Source organism: Drosophila elegans, unplaced genomic scaffold, assembly GCF_018152505.1.
Source record: "Drosophila elegans isolate 14027-0461.03 unplaced genomic scaffold, ASM1815250v1 contig_208, whole genome shotgun sequence".
Taxonomy (NCBI): domain Eukaryota; kingdom Metazoa; phylum Arthropoda; class Insecta; order Diptera; family Drosophilidae; genus Drosophila; species Drosophila elegans.
In genome coordinates, this window is record NW_024545578.1 from 18594699 (window position 1) to 18613860 (window position 19162).

The window sequence follows — 19162 nt, forward strand, 5'->3', positions numbered from 1 at the left end:
CTTTAACAGCACTGTTGAAGGGCGCCAATTTAAATTTTAACATTTGATGTAGTAACTTAGTTTTGCCTCACAACGTTTGAGTCCTACTATCAAAACAATACTGGTATTATATTTCTGAAAATCTAAGTCCATTAACTTTGCTTATATTTCGATTTTATTTAAAGAAAGCAAAGAAATATTATTTTTTATATTCTTATAAAAATGTTAAATTTTTCAAATTTGAAAGTAAATAATTCAAAGTAAATGGTTGCTTTTGAAAATAATTTAAGTCTTTAATAAATTAATTTATAAGTGTTAATATCTTTATAGTAAACAAATTCAATGATGCTTTTACTTGACCTACACAATTCGATCCCCAAATTAAAACACAAAGCTTTTTCGTCTTTTTTTAAACCACATTCAATGTAAATATGTATTTGCTGTTTATGGTATAGACTTGTCGTCTGCTTGAATATAACGCTGTTTAGTAGTTAGTTTTCATCCATGCCGTGATATATGCATGCTTCGGATTCATTTGCTGTAGTAGCTCAGTATAGTAATAGGTTCAACTGCCTTTGATTATTCGCAACGTTCGCCTTGGCGGGCTCTTCAAAATATGTTCGAATGGGTTTGTTTGGACTTTCATAGATTAAACGTAGGTAGTAGTAATTAACTTAGTTGCGTAGGGTATTCATTAGTGGGGTGTGTAAATAATTTCCAGGGGCCTCCAGTGGGTCTAAAACTTAACGATAGGCCATATAACACTTAACAATTAGGAGTAAAAACATAAAACTAATAGTAGGTAAATTGAGTGATTGTTTCTCATTAATTGGATTTGGTACTTCTCGAGATTTCTTCTGGGTTTAGGTAGGTATATATATACATATATATATATATATGTGTTTCCTCGATCCTCCGCAAAGTCCAACGACGTGCTGGATAAATCTCAATGTTGCATGATTTTGCTGCGTTGCTTCTGCTTTCGCTTTCTCTCGTTAAAGTAATTTATGCAGTTGTATATGGATATTTGTATATATATATAATATATTGTTCAATATTTATGCATTGGCCTATTTACGCCTCAATGCCAATGGCATGCCCTTAAAAAATTATGCGTACCGCGTCCCGTTGCGCCCCGAAATACCCATTTACATACAAAACATCCCGAATACTCTACCTCCTCACTAGGGTCTTACAAAATTGGTGCCATCTTATGTCTTTGTGTGAATCTGTTGTTCGAGTGTGTCTCATTAAATGCAGAAGTTCGACTCTGCCCCACGTGCTCCATCGTACATTTCCCATCTGTATCCCTCTGAGGGCCCCACTTCCCTTTGATCTGACTGCCGGTTTATTGTTGTCTTTGTGCGCGGGATCGGGAGAATATGGCTTTTGTTGTTCGCAAGCTGGCCAATTACATGTTTCTGCACTGGGCGCCGCAAACGGAGCGAGCCTTTGTATTATCACGCACAAAATCATGCACATTGAACTTTCCATCATCGCCGTGTTCGTAGCCGCGACTCTTGAGTTGCCTGTCAACGAAAATATTGTAAAGAGGGTTTGGATAAAGTCAAAAACAGGACCTCAGCATTTCCAAGAAACCAACAGTGATGTAAAAAAGCTGATAGTTCTATCTAGGTAACTGATGTCTTTTTCTATTTATGAATATTTGTTTCTTTTTTACCTTATTTTTGCACGCATAATGACTTTAGATTTTCAGAGAAAGTCATTTACCCATATGGCTTGAAACTCTATTGATTTGCGTTCATATTTGTATTCTTAATTTTGAGAAATATTTCTATAAATTTAAAAAAAAAAGTGGGTAAGTAAATTTAATAACACTACTCACTGAGTCGTGTTTGTTTTTCATGATAATATAATACAAAATGTACTTTTCTAAAATATTGAAACTAGGTACACTTCTAGGTACACAACAACCCTAGTTTTCCAATCACTGTTGGCAGAATTTCGAACAATCGAGGATGGAGTTGAAAAGGAATATCTACCTGGCCATCGCTGTGAAGGACAGTTCCACATTGAGTCCCGTCTTGGCCGAGGTCTCCATGAAGGGCACGTTGTGCTCCCTGCCCAGACGCTCCCCATCCTCCCGTTTCACTTGCCGCTCGCTACCGCTGCAGTCGGCCTTGTTTCCTGCGCAACGAAAAGCGGATTCGAATCGATTCGCAACTCGAAAGTTAATTAAGCGTAATCAAAGCCTTTTAGCCGGATCTCTCACCTATTAAAACGATGACCACGTCCTCCTGCGCGTACTCCCGGATTTCGCCCAGCCAGGCGCGTATGTTGTCGTAGGTGGTCTTGTTGGTCACGTCGTACAGCAGCAGCAGAGCTTCGGTTTCAAAATTCAATTAAGATCAAAGGACAGGCAGTCGGAAGGAGAGTTTTTGTAGCATGCACCAAAAAAAAGTAGTCAAATAAAAGTTTTGCAGTTAAATAAATATGTTTAGTCCTTAAAATCATTTTTTAACTAGAACTTATAACAGGCAATTCCAGGAACTCGAACTGGTTTTTATCGGATGGTTTTTTTTAGCCTGCAGCAGAAAAACTAAGAGTATTATGCAGAATGCTGCAAATGAAAATTTTTTGTTTATTTCCCAGAACTAGAAATTAATATGCCTTTCAAGGAAAAGATATTTTAAGAATTCAGGAAAAAATCTCCTTTTGCCATTACGGAAATTTACTTTATTGCTGCTTTGAATCGTATTAAAATCATTAGTTGTTGCCAGAAACATATATGTGATTACTTCGTTCACAAATTATAGAAAACACTTTATTTTAGCAATAATAATTTGAAAGGTTTTATAAAATTTAATTTTAAAAATTGGGGCAGGGTCACAATAAATCGACGAAATATAAATTTAAAATAAGTAAAGGTAGTGCTCAGTTAAAAAACATAATAAGTAATTTTAACTATTATATAAATATGTGGAAATATATTTAACTATTAAAAAATAGTGAAATATTACAATTTAGCTTACCATGGGCGTCTCTGTAATAAGCGTGTGTAACGCTTCGGAATCGCTCCTGTCCGGCCGTGTCCCATATTTGCAGCTTCACGCGGGTGCCATCGACGACCACCACTTTATTCTGTCGATTTTATTGTACAAGTAATTGGATGAAATGTTATTTATTATTTTATAAATGCCAAACACGAAACTGGGCCGGGGAAACGCAATTGTAAGGTAAAATGCAATTAATTCATGCACAAAAGCCGTGCCACCGAAATACACACAGAGAAAGAGAAAAATGGTTGCACGCTAATGGGGATTACGTTGCGTATGCTTAATGCATATCACTTATACGCATCGAGGGCTGTCGTTTACTGAAGACCCCAAGCACCACATGCAGACATTTAAATAGCAAAAGAGTGAGCGAGAGAGGGGTAGGGGGAATATTCATAAGTACGACAATTTCCATGATGAAAGCCTTGAGTGGTGAAATCTCCGGCATAATGATGAGCCCCTCCCTTTGACTTCCATTTCCTTTTTCCCGGATAATAAGCAGCAGACGTTGCAAGTTCGTCCGGCCATTGGCATTATTACGCTGGCCCCATGTTGTTTTCCCCACTAACTACTCAGACAGTCAGTCAATACCGTAAAAGTGTACGAAAGGAGGAATACACAAAATAATATAGAAAACACAGAACATATAGAACATACAGAAAAAGGTCCATGTACGGGTATAAGATTTTAATGTGCTTGTGTGCCATATTGTCTTGATTTGATTCCAATTTCTGGGAAAGAAACACGACTGAAAAGATAAACCAAGAATTTCTAGCTGAGCACACATTTGGGTAATGCACTGCCAAAAATTACTAGGATGAACTTTAAATTTGTATTTAAACTTGTTTTTAGAGCAAATATTTGTGTATGACATCAGCTTAGTTTCCGCAATATATATTTAGTTGTTTTCAAAATAAGACTTCAACTTGAAAATAACATAATTTATTTTTTTTAAATACATTTTATACAATGTTGTATTTAAAAATATATTGTTAACTAAGCTTAATTAAATTTAATTCATTCCAAATTTAAAATAAATGTTTACTTTTTTTTAATATACAAGTTTAAGGAATTCGTTTTACATTTTCTGTGGCCTTTATTTATTTAAATAAATAAGTAGAAACACATGTATATCATAACACAATCAAATAAAAAACTTTTCTTACATTTAGAAAGTTCAAACAATTAATTATCCACAAATTGGCAGTCACTCATATACAATATCTGTTTACTTTATACTTTGGCCAAAAATCAGCCAAGTTGAAAAATCAACATGAACAACTCCCAAGCGAATTAAATTTCAGGTCATTCCCCAGTGCCCCCCACAGTAAGCGGTGAGGTGGGTGATGACTTAGGGGGAGCTGCATCCCCGGGGCCAAAGTTAGACAATGCCAGAGTCGACATATTTAATATAGAAAACATGGTAACAATTTAAAGTCAAGGAAACGCCAAACGAATGAGGCACTTGTAAAATTTCCCGGGACAGTGACAGATAGTCATAGAAAGTAAAAGACAGACAGAGGGCGAGTGAGAGAGATAGAGAGAAAAAGAGAGAGAGGTAACGCGGGTAGTTTAATAAATTTATGAGCCATGAACCACAGAGGAAAAGAGGATATATGCTGGGATAGAGACAGGGGAATGGAAGTGCCTCCGGCCAGGACAACTAAGGCCCTAAATGTTCAACCGCACGATAATAAGCACAATAAAAGCAATAACAACAAGTTAAATACGGCAAAAACAACACCAGAAGGAGAGTAAACAGCACACACACAGATACACACACATACAAAGCCACGGGTAAGAACATCAACAAGTCCTTTTCAAGTTCACATGCTTTTTAATAAATAGTCCCCCAAGGATCTTTATCTCTATCAACAAGTTGTGTGGTTGGGTGGATTTTCGTTGGGTTTGAACAACAACTAAACATAAAGAGGACAACCGCAGGCAACTACGAAATCATGAAAACCACAACCCATAGACGGCCAGAGAAAGAGACAGGTAGAGACGGAGAGAAAGAGACACAGGCAGACAGAAAGAAGGAGAAAGAGAGAGTAAGTAGTGGAGTTGAAAGGCCAGTAGGTGAAAATTGTATTCAGAGCCTTGACAACAGTTGACAGGATGCGCAGAGTGTCGAAAAAGAGGAGACAAAAAGATATAGAAGTACACAGAGAAAAAAATATATACAACTTTTCAATAACTCAGCATGGTTAGTGTAAAAATATGTACAAAACTGTATTGTAAATGAGTTTTATTGGTATTTTGGAAAAAAATATGTATTTTCTTCTATATGTTTTTCTTTTTATTTTAAGAAGTATTATATATATCAACGCAGCTATTTTTTCAGAAAACTAGTTATTTTTGAGTTATTAGAGACATATTTTGAATGCATTATACTCAGATACTAGAAGGTTTCTTATTGTAAAAAAGTTTATTTCAATGGTAGTTTAAAAATTTTAACAAGACATTTGAGTTTAATTTTTAAGTTTTAAATTTCTGTTATAAGCGTTGGTCTCTTTAATAAACAAAGAAGCTCAAATGTTTGTAGCTTAGCGTGGTCTTAACTAGCCAGTTTCAGTTTTTAGAAGTTCGTTCTTTAAATAAGTTAAATGTTTGCTAAGCCCCATTTACTTTTTCCTCTGTGTACCCAATGACGGGCAGTTCAAATATATAGGTAAATGATGTAGATTTAGTAGACAGACAAAGTCACAGATGAGAATAAACTATGAGAGATGGAGAAAACACTTATGCTGAAAGTACAACAATGATACAAAAAATATTGACAAGAACAACAACAACATAAAGGAACAACAACAAGGACCAACAACAATATATTATAGGGGCAACAGAACACACAGAATGGAACATTTGAACAGAATACAGTAGTACAGAATAGAACAAACGGCGGGAATAAAGCGCTTACCCTAAAATCAATGCCGACCGTGCTGAGGAAATAGCTCGGCACATAGCGACCATCGCGGAAACGGATCAAAAGTGAGGTCTTGCCCACTCCCGAATCGCCCAGCATTATGACCTATTGTGGGCCACCAGGAAAAGCCAAGAAAATCCAAGAAAAGCCATGTGATACGTAAGTGGTGGTATATGGTTATGTACTTCTTTGGAGGATGAAAGCATTGTCTTGGTTTGATTTTTCTGCATAATAATTTATGCGAGGACCCTAATGTTTTCCGCTAAATATTTAATGAGCTGCTTATGAATTTAACATGCCAGCCGGGGAGTTGCTGAAAGCTTTCGTTTTCAGGATCTATCAATTGCTCGGCACTTCCCCCCCTACAACCTCATTTAAAACCCTTTCGAAAGGTCCTGCTTCTGCTGCTGCTGCTGTTGACTCTGCTGGAATACGCAAAGTTAGCTCAGTTATGCAAACAGTGCAATTGCTGATTTTCCAGGGAATACGGTGTTTGCCAGCTGCTAACTAAGTAAAAATGCTACATAAAAAAACATTATGAAAACCCGTTTTACTTACAAAGTAAAATTGATTTTTACACAGTTAAAATAAATCAAATTAAATTATACCGTTCCGAAAACTACTTTACAAAGTATTGGCCTGAGTTTTCTTAAATTCCAACATGTAAAGGTTTAAAAATCTATGGTTCTTTATTGATAGTAAGCATTTTTCACTATTAAATTTAGTTTCAATGACTTAAGAAGCTTTTACTTAAAATATAAATGTAATGCAATAGTTAGGTGTTTCTTCATAGATTAAGAAACATTGTTCCTTTTAAATGTATTAAATTAATTAATGAACATTGTTCATTTATTTAGAAATAATTTCTTTTTATGTCTTATAGGGAAACTGTGTTCTCTGTGCATTACGTCTTTATGCCTGGTCTATGCATGACTTTAAATTAAAATGGAAATTGCTAAAATAATTGCTTTCATTGGAGCCAACTTTAAATGCCTTGAAGCTGTCAGAGGGGATTTATGCAAATGCTTTCTCGCCATTCTTCAGCATTTAACGAGCGCGACAAATAAATGAAATTTTTATGCATCTCTTGTTTTATACATTTTTCACTTTCTCATTTTGGCATGGCAGCTGACTGGCAGGAAGAAGCCGCCAGGAGTCCTGTCATAATTCCCCAGAATTATTCTAGTCAACAGCAGCTGCAGCATCAACCAAATGTCACAAAAACTTTGCACTCCAACATTCCATTACATTCGCTTTGTCACTCTGCACTTTATTGAATTTTATGACTTTATTTTCGGCTGCTTATGTAAATCACATTGTAAATCAGGCCAAAAGCCGATCATGGGCGAAACGAATAAAAGCCGGCTCGTAAAAGTCGCAGCCAGTCAAACAAAAAGGTATAATACATAAATCAAATTGCGGCCTCAAGAACAAGTTGCTGGGTGGAAATCACTCGACTCCCAGACTCCTCAAGTTGCAAATAAAAATACCCATAAGAAAATATATATTTTCTTCGGCACGCCTTTGTTGTTACCTTTCTGGAAATGCAAATTGGCAGTTGACGAGCTGAATCGAAAAAGGGATTTTTCTTGCGTCAGTTTTTTTTTTGTAGTCCAAAAGCAATAGTGGGAGGGTATTCTTATAAATGTGTGAAGCACAAAGTCAATGACAATAAGAACCAGTTATGCTTATACCTATGATAATAACTGAAAACTTACGTTGAAAAAGTTAAAATATACCACATATTTAAAATAGAGTTTGTTGAACAAAATACTTGATTAATGGCTGTATGAAACAGCTATAATTCGTATATTAAGCACAATTTTTTTTATCAATTGTAGCCGAAAGTGTGGTAAAATTCTAAAATCAAGTAATAATTTGTTGTGAAGTGACGTCTTTAATTACATTTTTATTAAAGCAATTTTTCAAAAAATGGGGAGTATTAGATTGTCTTTTTATATCCCTAGGGTTGTAATAATATTTTATACCTCTTCTAAGAAAATCAGTCCTATAAACTTTTAAAGTAATTTAACTACGACTCACGAGAAATTAAATTTTCCAGAAAATTTGATTGTATTTTTATATCTCTAGGGTTGTAATAATATTTTATACCTTTTCTAAGAAAAATAGTCCTACAAAACTTTTAAACTTATGCAGCTACTTCCCACTACTTGCTATTTTGTCTGCAAAAGGGACTCTGTCAAGCTATTATGCTTTTCTCGGTATTCCAATCTTATTCACCTTGCCCATGATGTCAAAGTCGTCCTCCTCCTCCGGCGCATTGTTAGATGATGAAATCATGCGGATGAGTGCTCGTCCGGCGTTCTTGCAGAGCGTGGCGCTGGCTCCCTCGATTCCCGGCCCCGGAGCGGGTGCAACAGATGGCTTGGCCACGGTGGTGGTTCCTCCACCTCCACCTCCACCTCCACCTCCACCTCCACCTACTCCTCCTCCCCCGGAGTCCAGGAGTGGCTGTTGCTCTGCTCCAGTGGCCAATCGAACACTATTCAAACGGGCCATGAAACCATTACCAGATGGCATATGGTGCGTTTGCGATTGCGATTGCGATGTCTGTGCTGGGTGATCCCGGAAAATGGAGGACGAGGTCATGTATTCCGGCAGCAGGGGCTGCTGGGAGATGGACTGCTGGCGCTGGTGGACAATCACGCTGGGACGCCGCTTCGGATAGCCATCGTCGTCGGAGTCGTCCGAGGCAATGCCATTGATCTTGTCCAGCGTTTTGGGCGGCAGTTGGCCCGGCGTAATGTGCTGCCAAGTGGGCTTCACCAGGGACTCGCGACGAGTGGGCGATCCACTGGCCAACGGCGATGGATTGGCCACCGAAATGGAGGGCTTTCGAGTGCCCATTGGACTGGCGATGGAATCGGAACGATATCTTGTCTGCTGGCGACGCATCTTTGAAACCTCTTTACTTCCTGCTGATTGGCCTGATTCTATATTTAACACACGCACATAAATCAATAATCTCGGCTCAGATGTCGGATGTATCTTCATTATTGATGGGCAAAATCAACCCCCAAGGCGGAAGTTCCCCAAATAAAGTTTGTTTAGGTCTCAGATATACATGTCACACACACACACACACACACACACACACACACACACACACACACACACACACACACACACACACACACACACACACACACACACACACACACACACACACACACACACACACACACACACACACACACACACACACACACACACACACACACACACACATAATTACATACAGCCCGTTCCGACAAAGTCATTAAAACTCATTAAAAAACATCAACAACATGGCAACTTTAATTATACCCGCAGTTGTGATACAGTTTTAATAAATATATATACGTGTACACAAAAAATAAATGAAAATACTGGACCTTTTACACATAAAACAATGAACGACCAGGTGCAAATTGAATGAAATTTCGTCGCTTTCTCTTTTAGCGAAATGAAATGAAAACCGAAACCCACAAATGCTCCAGGGCCACAAAACAACAACTGTCGTTGACAACAGGGTAAAAGTGGGAGGTGAAAGTGGGCGGGGAGTGGGGAGGGGGGTTGTTGTGGGCGGCTGCGGTTACTCTCGCTAAATCAACAGTTGGCAAGCAAACCGCAAGGCCACCGAAAGCGAAATCATCGGACCGAAGCTGTGGCTAACTACATTTTTGGCTAATTATGCATTGGCTCGTCCTGCAGGAGAAAGTTGGCCAAGTGAAAAGGAGGGGGAAAGGAATGTGGGGCGTATTGGTACAATCCTGTGATTAACTGGCGCTCATTAGCAACCCCAAAATGCCTTGGCTGCTGTTTTACTAAGTGATTACAAATCGCTTGTACATACCTTTGCCAATTTTCTTAGCATACTTTTTGGGGCCAAAGTTCAGTTCAAGTAGTGGCATTCCTAGTTTCAGTTTCATTAATACCTTCTAATTTCTTTTTAAATGGTTAAAGCTTTTTACAAGAAATTTTCTAAATTTGATAAAAATTACACTTTGCAAAAATTACTAACTTAAACTTTTATTGAACATAACTTTAGTTGGAAAAATTTGAAAGTTTTTTAGGCAAACAAAATTTAACTTCACAAGAATAAACGAATTCACAAACAAAATCTTAAGTGCAAAGTTGTTAGAAATAAAAAATCGTAAAAAGCAAAAACAAACAGCAGCAAAAAGTTTATTAAGAAATGTAATACAAAAATTCTATAGAATTATAACTATAGTTATTGAGTAAAAAAAGCTTAGAAAGTAAGTAAGTAAAGTAAGTGACACAATACTTAAAGAGATAATGATAGAAATAAAATTTTTGAAAGAAATCGACAGTATAAACAACAAAAACTGGCTAAAAACTCAAAAATATTAAAATTCAAGAGCCTGTGAAAAATGCAAATCAATAAATAAACTATAAAAACGGTTTGTAGTAGCCAGTGAATAGAATTTTAACTCAACGAAAATCCATAGTCTAGAAGTCGTATTTCATGGACCAAAAGTTGACAAACTCTTATTTACTTTGACGTCTTTGGGGTTTGCCAGCAGCAAGGCAAAATTCACCCGGCCTTTAATTTAATTTGCAGCTCAACAAATTGCGAAATGCCAATACATATATCAAAATGGTTGTTCGGCTTTCAATTTCCAGACAAAACCCTTTTGACGTGGGTGTTTTTTTGGGGAGGGTTAGCGGGTGGATTTTTGGGGAGGACTATTGAAGCTGCGGGCCCTCAGATCCGTGCGAATGTTCCCATCCATTCTACACGGCTGTCTGCAACCTGTCGTTTCACCTTTATTTCTTTCTCCTCTTGAAAGGCGCCTTAAAGTGTTCTTTTTATGGCGGCTTTCGTGGATGCGTGGGTTCTTAAATGCAGGTCAATGCCAGCGAACACGTGCGAATTGTTAAATACTTTTTGAAGGCGGCTAAAACGAGAGCAAAGTGCTCGAGATGGAATGGCAATGAAATCGCATAACCCTTGAGCCAGGCATAATTTGTTCAAACTGAGAAGTGTAAAGATATATACAGAACAATATGGTTTCGAACCTTTAATCAAAGAAAAGCTGTTATAAGAACTTATTTAGTTCAATAACAGTGTACAAAAAAAATTATTTAGTAAAAAAATATTTAGAAAGTCAAAATATAAATATTCTTAAATTAAAAAAAGTATGTTTTAACAAATGAATGTCTAGTTTACCGTACACATAACAAACATATAATTGAATGTCAGAATCTAAAAAATTATTTCTGGGAAAAAAATGTTAAATAAAACGAAAACGACATGGTAATCGGATAGTCGTTGAGCTTGTCGAGGACAAATTGTTAAGGCCGACAAAAGTATAATTTTACCAATTACGGTTCAGTTCTTAGCAACACACTCAAAGGCAGACCTTTAATTATGCCCAAATTCAATGTAACTCCATACAATAGTACACATGGCCTGTGGACAATTCGTTTTCCTCTACGCAAATATTGCAAATGATATTCAAAAAGTTGACCCTTTTTACCCGGCTTGGGGGTCAATGAGGTGTCAATCCATGAAACAACCTTTCGAGCAGCCATCGAGCAATTTGCTTTAATCAACTTAAAACGCAATGCCTAATAACAAAAGTTTTTAATTGGGTTGTCGCTGTCTTCTGCCCAGCTTATGATTTTCCTTTTCCTCTTATATCCTACACAGAAAATATTTTATTATATCAATATAAAAATTTATATAAATGTACTTGCACCAGAATTAAAAAACCGTTAAGGGAAAATTTTTGATTTTACTAATAGTTACCATGATGCCAATTATTGTAACATTAAAATCGCTTTAAAAATCAAGAATATTTTTTGCTGTGTTTGCTTTTGCTGCTGGTGACAACTACCAAAAGCGGACAGACAAAAAAAAAGGAAAAAAGAAATTTCCTTTCTCTGAGTAAACGAAATTTGTTCAAAGTTAAAAGTTAAGCAGAATTTTTCAGTTCCTTTCATAAATTGGGTGAGCAGGTCGGTGGAGTGCAGGGGAAGTGGGCGTGGAATCCCCATTTGCAGCATTCCCCGTGTATAATTATGCCAAGCGAAAGGAGAAAGTGGTCCTTTGCTGAGGGGGAAAGTGAAAGGCAGTCTCGGCCAGCCTATGAGACGGTTCATTGCTCAGCCACCAGGAAGCCCACGCAGGACACAATGCTCATGTAAGCGCAAAAGTATGTCCTGCCCACGCTCCCACACACACACAACCAACCACGAAGCCAGGCAGAAGGACACACAGAGATTCTAAGGACACCATGACTTACATTCAATTTAGCGTTCAATCACGCAGCTTTAACGGCAGCAACAAGGAGCAGACAGAAACGCCAGACAATAGTTTCCTGATTGCATGAAACGATTTAAGGAAATGACGAGCCAGATGAATGAACCGCCGCCCACGCAGAAGAATAAACAGTTGGGCTCAGAATAGTAGACCCTTTTTGCGTGTGACTTTAAGGGATAGGCTGTGGCGAATTTCAGCCAATAAATAATAGATTCAAATTTTCAATTAAAGTTTTGATTAACTTAGACCTGTTTTTTATTCAAAAACGAATTCTAAAGTGACAGAAAAGTATAATTGTATATCATTTTTTCATGCAATTTTAACTTCAATAATGAACAAAGAACAATTTTGTGGTTATCTTTCTGCTTTGCGCGATTGTTTTTAAAATTTAATTTAAAATTAATGAGAAATTCATTTTTAATGGGAAACTTTAGCGGAAACAACAAAGAACTCAACGAGGTTTAGGTTCGGTGACCGAGTTTTTTTATTTTATGCTCATAGCTTACGTATTTAACTTTGAAAATTTTAATTTTTAATAAAAGTTTTTTGTCAATTTTTATAATCTTTTTCAATAGAGGTGGGATTTTATTCGAAGGACATATTCTAAAGAGCTATAGAAATAGTTTAAAATGTCCGTGGTGAAGCACCTATTATTCTGACCTTTCCTGTAATATTACCCACTTAAATTGGCATGTGGACGGTGGAGATTTTGAAGGGAAACTTCAAATTGACGAGTAAGCCAATTGACAGGACAAAAGGCAAAATGGTTTCGCGCAAAGCGATTTCATAAAACTTTCAAGGCAGCCACACACATAATTTACTACAGTGCATCTGGGGGAAGACACGGCCTAAGGGGGGCTCTGATGGGGAAAGGGGATCTCCGCAAAGAGATTTGTGCTGGTAATCGGCTTAAATGACGATTCAAGTGACTTCCACCCCGAGGGGATGCCCCTGGAAATTTCGAAACGGCAAGAAACAGGACACCTGTAGCAGTGAAATAAAAGTTTTAAGGGTTTCGAAGCCCCATTCACTTTTCTAACCCCTCGCAGTGTGAGGCAAAACCAATTTTAATTGCGAAAATCGATGGCTCGTTTATCCCTCTCCAAAAATCCTTGAAAGCCACAAGCTTCTTAAAAAAAATGTTATTAAATTCCAACGAAATGTGACATTATATACGCTTTGCGGCAGAAGAAAATCAGGGGGAGATACTGACCATGACCTTCAGCAGTTTGCATTCATGCGCAATTATCGGCTCTCGCATAATTAATGCGCATTTGAAAGAAACACGAGTTGAAGTAAACAACAATAGACTCTGGCCAAGACATAACAGACATCAATAAAAGGCCTAAATTGGCTTATGTTCCATTGAATTTTTAAAATTCCAATTAAATACGGACAAATAAACTCTTGGAATTTCAGTCAAGAATTGTGTAAAATAATCAACCGATCGAATTCCACTTAATCAGATTAAGTCCATTAAAGCTGTACTTTAAACAAAGTTTTAGTTTGATGTTAATAGTCTCGAAGTACTTTGAAAAAAAATCCTATTAAAACTTGAATAATATTAAAAATGTTTAAAAATAATAGTTTAACTTTATAGTTTCAGTTAGTATACTATAAATAAACCAAACTAAAGTTTGCCAAATTTAATCCATTCAATTTGTAATTGGAGGATAAAGGTGGAAACCTTTTTAATTAAAAACAAAGAGTGTTATTTTAGACGATAAATATCTGTGTAATAAAAGATTCAACACCAACTTCCCAAAACTCTTATTTTTAGCCAAGCTCCCACGTCATTTCCTATGCCTTTTCTAGGTTAGCTTCAAACAGATTATCCAATTAAAAAGCATCCGAAGTTTCCAAATCCTCTCAACGCCGCAAAGAACAGCAAATGTTTTTCCAAACATTTTCCGCTGCAATTGAATTATTAAATGCCAACCGACAGCCAGTCTGCCATAATTGTTTTCATTTATTTTTAAACTCGCGCAGGACCTTGTCAATTTACCCAGACACCACAAAAGCAGCTCACACAGACACACACGCAGGATGGGTAGAGGAAATTAAAGCGCCAAAAATAGCAAACAAAAAGGACTGGCATTTGAATGCAAGTGCTTACAAAAAGTTTAAATACGATTTCAAAATTGTTAAATTTGGAAAAGTCAAACACAAAACATCACTTCACTTTACTTGACTCGCAGTTTCGCGTAGATTGTATATTTTTGGCTGGAGCAGCTGTCACAGTTTTCCACCTGGCTGGGAAATTCAAAAATGCTACAAACGGTGCGCGTCCGATGGCTATCGAGGCGTCAGTGTTCAGACCCACAGCTAGACTGACTGGCGGCTGGCCCAGGATAACTCGCATCACTCCCATATCACCCGCAGCAGCCGAGTCCTTCGGCTTCGCTTCGCTTCGATTTGAGTTCGAGTTCCAGCTCTCGTGTGGCTTCGGTTTTTTGGCTTTGGCTTTGGCTTTGGCTTTGAAACAGCAGCAGCAGCCCTGGCCTAGAAACGTGGAAATTGGCGCGGAGGGGTGGGGATCGGGGTGTCAGGACTCAGGTGTCTGTTTGTCAGGGTTCACTGATTTCTTGCCCAAATACACCCTGATTTCCATCCCAAATTTCAGATGAATATCTTGTCTGGTTCAAAAGATACAGACTTCGATTATGGTCTTACCAATTTTTATCAAAACTATATGAAACGACATATAAAATTAAAAATATACCTTTAAATCAACAGGAAAATTCTATAAATTTATGATATATATCCATTTGTTGGTTTATCTTTAAAAACTTTTTATTTAAACCATTTTTAAAATTTAAAGAACTTCAGAGCTACCTAAATTCAAATTAGAAAAACAAAAAGCACACCAACTATTGGGAAGAAAATTAACTGGAATAAAACTTATTTATTTCCATTATATATCTTTTTACATTTATTGTTGATCCACCCTATTGCACATGGTTGTTCTCCGGAGTTGAGCACGCGCCACATTTTGCAATGAGGAAAATGGAGCAGCAGCTTCCAAGGCAAATGAAAACCGTTGCACTTGAACTTCACTGGCGGCCATTGCGGTGGCATTCAATCTGTGTCTGTGTCTGTGTGTGAGTCTGTAACACAGTCTGCGAGAAAATGTGGTGAGTGAAAGTGAAAGGCAGCAACAGGTCGCGTGTGTGTGTGTGAGGGAAAGCTGCACACACTGTCATTTCCAGCCAGCCATCAGTGTCAGCAACGTGTAAAAGGTCGAACGCTGCGATTTATATATATCCAGCGAGAAAAAAATCAATTTGGCAGACTTTAACATGCCGCCAAAAATAGAAAATCTCCGGCGATTACCCCAACAATATGTTGGCAATTGAGCAAAGTAAAAAGGTGCACGGCAAAAAAGATATTGAAAAGCTTTTTTTTTGCCGCTACTGTAGGTTAAGGTTTTTATCATTTTTATAAAAGATACAAGTAAGCAGATTCGTTGACTGATGAAATAAATATTTCCAAATTTTTTGTTATTACAACATTTTAGGAAATGTACGCACAAATATATGACCTATAATCATTTTAATCAAGAACCTTTCGAAAATAAAGACTTCTTCACTTCGTAAGGTATTTTTCTTGAAGCTACCATGCAAAATAAATTAAATATATATTTTTTTAAGAGCAATTGTTGAAAATAAAATATTTTAAACCTTTTTAAACCTTTAATTTAAATAGGGGGCTTATTTAAATTGCAAATTGAGTTGCCAATTTCTCTCAGTGTGGAAGCAAAGACTTGTATTACCAAACGGTACTGGGCAGCTGTTCCCCAATTACACACACAGCAAGCTAAGGCACACAGACATACTCGTACTACATAAGCGAACCCATTCGAATGTGCGTCAATATGTGGGCGGGGGTCGCAGGGGGCGGGGCCAGTCTACTGTGCGGGTTTCATGCAGCAGGCAGCGCTACGGATTCGCCCACAATTGTTAGTCTTAGGCTACGAGAGTTCCGGAATTTGAGAATCTACCCCGTACTTTTGTAACTCGAGCCACAAGCTGTCATTATATGAAAATTAATTACTTTTTATATTTAACTTTTTTCTATTTTGTTATTTGTTAACTGAAATTATGTAAGGCCTAAATTTAACTTTTTTTTTAACTTTAAAAACAAATATAAACATATTATTGGGAAGGTTTGCGTATAAAAGGACGGACAGACGGACATGGCTAGATTGACTGTGATGCTGCTTAGGAGTATATATACTCTTTAGGGTCGGTAAGGAATCCTTTATTGCGTTGCAAACTTTGACTGAAGTACCCTCTGAAAGGGTATCAAAACTCTACTTTAATGTTTTACTTGAAAGTTTAATTGACATTTTTAGCTTGGTTCGAGTTACAGAAGAGTAGGATGGGGGAACCTTGGACTTGTAGGTGTTGTACTGTTTCAAAAGACTCACCGTTAACGCGATGCCCACTGTGGCGGAGAAGGAACCCAGCCGGAACTCGCCCGTGTTGTATTTGACCAGGAAGGATGTCTTGCCCACTCCCGAGTCGCCGAGCAGGATCGTTTTGTGGTTGACCGTGTCGTCGAAGGGCTGCTGGTGGGCGGTGGACGGGGCTGTGTGCATGTCCACCTCATCGTAGCGATACGATCGCCAGCCATCGCTGTAGTCATCCTCGTAGTCCTCGTTCCCGTACGCATACATCTGCATAGCCTCGCGGGAAGGTCGATAGCCCGGATATCCGGTGGCAGAGCGCTGAACGGGCGCCATGATTGCATCGTCGTGGTAGTGATGGCTTCCGGTTAAGCTCAGCTGGCTGTGATGATGGTGGTGCGGATTGTGATGGTGGTGGTGCTGCTGCTGTTGCTGCTGCGTCGTTGTCGTTGTAATCGATGCCGAGACAGAGGCGGGCGCTGCGGGGGGATTGTAACAGCCATCGCCGAAGGGTCGGCGACGCAGCTCCTCGATCCTCGCCTGAGTGGTCTCCGCATCCTCGAAGACGTCGTCGCTCATACTACTGGCGTCGTCAGGATGCGCTGCTCCTGCTGGAGCTCCTCCTTGCCCTCCCCCTCCTCCCACTCCCACCGCTGTGGTGGCCATTGGTCTGCAATTATTGGCTTGTGTCTCGGCCAAAAGCTTAGCTTGAGCTTTTATCCTGAGCTTTCTCTTAATGCTTCCACATTGGTCTGGTTCTACAGTGTTCTACTGGGTTTTTACTTTCATTTACATTTACATTTCTTGGGTCTCTTGAAATTTAAAGAAGTTATGACAAATTATTGTGGGCTTTTCTTCTCAAAAGCTATGGCTTTGCTTTTATCCTGATGATTATATCCACAGCTTTTGATTGGTTGCGGTTGTTTCTTTCCCTTCACTTTTTTGGATTTTGACAGTTAGCCGATAGATCGTTTTTATTATTAGATTTAATAGAATAGTTTTATTAATATTAAATATTTGTAGAGCTTGCCTTAAAGTTTAAGCGGGATTCTCAGCGTTACTTTAGATTTGCCCAATAATTTTTACTCCTTAAGCAAAACCTCAAGTAAATTATTTAACCGGAGGATTTCTTCTTATTCTGTCTGCTCCACTTTGTGTTTTACTGTTTAGGCTTTCTCTTTGCGGTACTTTTTTTCTCTTTATGATTTTGACACTTTGCGTTGTTTTACGTAAAAGCTCGCGTTAAAACTTTATTTCGAGCGTAACTTCTTCTTTCCTTACAATTTTGACATTTGCATTGAGCTTTCTCTCAGCGGCATTTCTCTGCTTTCTCTTTATGACTTTGACATTTACCGTTGTCCGTCGCTGCCGCGGTCGACGTCGCTGCCGTCCGGTTGTGTGGCACGTTTTCTGAATGAATTCGCTTTTCGGGGCTTTCGGCGCGGGTGGGTGGGCCGTTGCTATTATTATTTCCTATTCGCTATAAGCTTAATATTTTCGCCAGCCTTATCAGTTGGCCAGTTTTTCTAATCTCTATTCGTTAGTTTTTGCGTTCCGTACAATTGAACTAGGTATTGGTTTTTCCCCTTTTTGTGGGTTGTTGGTGTTTTTTTTGAAGCCACTAATTAAATGTTATCTATGTAAATTGTAACTAGCTAAACATATTGACTAATATGTATCTTATAGGTTATGCGCTAATTGGTGCTGTTTCACTATTAATTAGGGGTTTATTTATTTATACGTTTTGCAAAGACTTGCTTGGTGTTTTTTTGTTTTTAGTTAAAGCTTTTGGTACAATTTTTTCCTTTTTTTCGTTAAATTTAGTGACGTTCTATTGGTTTTGCATCTCTCCTCGAAAATATTGCGATTGATTTAAGGGGGCTGGGTGTTGTTGTTCTTGGTGTTGTTGTTGTTGTTATTTCACTATCACAGCATAAATAAAATAATGTCATCGTCGTTGCCGCCCCCGCCACGCGAACCCTCGGCCAACATACAACTGGTAAAAAATATCTGCAGTCGACACTTCCTTTCGACATCCTTTGCGAGCTTTATTGCGCTCTTGTGCTTTCACTCTCTCGCACTCACTCTTTATGGATTTGACATTTGAAGAGTTCAGAGGGGAATTAAACTGGTTCATGTGCTAATTAAATTAACTAAAAGTATATATATGTGTAAATATGGGTCAAAAAAACTTTCTGCCCATATAAAATTAATAGAGCTTTTAACTTAGACATGTCGAATAAATATGTACTTAATGAGCTAAAACTTTTAGTACTATTGTTTATTTAGTTTATTAGCCTAGCGCGGCAAGCTTAAAACTTATAATTGGTGTGAAAATATTCTTTACATAATATCCTCGATTTTATGAATTTCTAATCACTGTGTTGCATTTAAGCATTAAATAGCAAATTAACATTCAACAAATACTAAGTAAATAAAAATTGAAAAAATATAACATTAAATAAAACAAATTTGTTTGCTTACAACACTTTAAAGGTTTACTTTGACCAAAAATAATGTTTTCGTTTTATTTTCAAAATAGA

The 19162-nt window shown here is 37.7% G+C and overlaps 1 protein-coding gene across 5 annotated transcripts; it reads right to left on the reverse strand.

The window, feature by feature from the left end:
• Positions 1-279: 279 nt before the first annotated feature.
• Positions 280-18611, reverse strand: LOC108142407 (ras-related protein Rab-26). Of its 5 annotated transcripts, none has more exons than XM_017266254.2 (7): positions 16641-16713; positions 8164-8876; positions 5917-6027; positions 2973-3081; positions 2213-2323; positions 1983-2127; positions 280-1508 (listed from the first exon to the last, which is right to left on the reverse strand). In XM_017266254.2, the coding sequence occupies exons 2-7, from the start codon at positions 8836-8838 to the stop codon at positions 1391-1393; spliced, it is 1269 nt and encodes a 422-aa protein (XP_017121743.1). In that variant the 5' UTR covers positions 8839-8876; positions 16641-16713; the 3' UTR covers positions 280-1390. The 5 variants fall into 5 exon arrangements, with proteins under 5 accessions (XP_017121743.1, XP_041564358.1, XP_017121742.1 ...); XM_041708424.1 differs by lacking the exon at positions 16641-16713 and adding an exon at positions 14399-14631; XM_017266253.2 differs by lacking the exon at positions 16641-16713 and adding an exon at positions 14328-14442.
• Between the last annotated feature and the right edge of the window lie 551 nt (positions 18612-19162).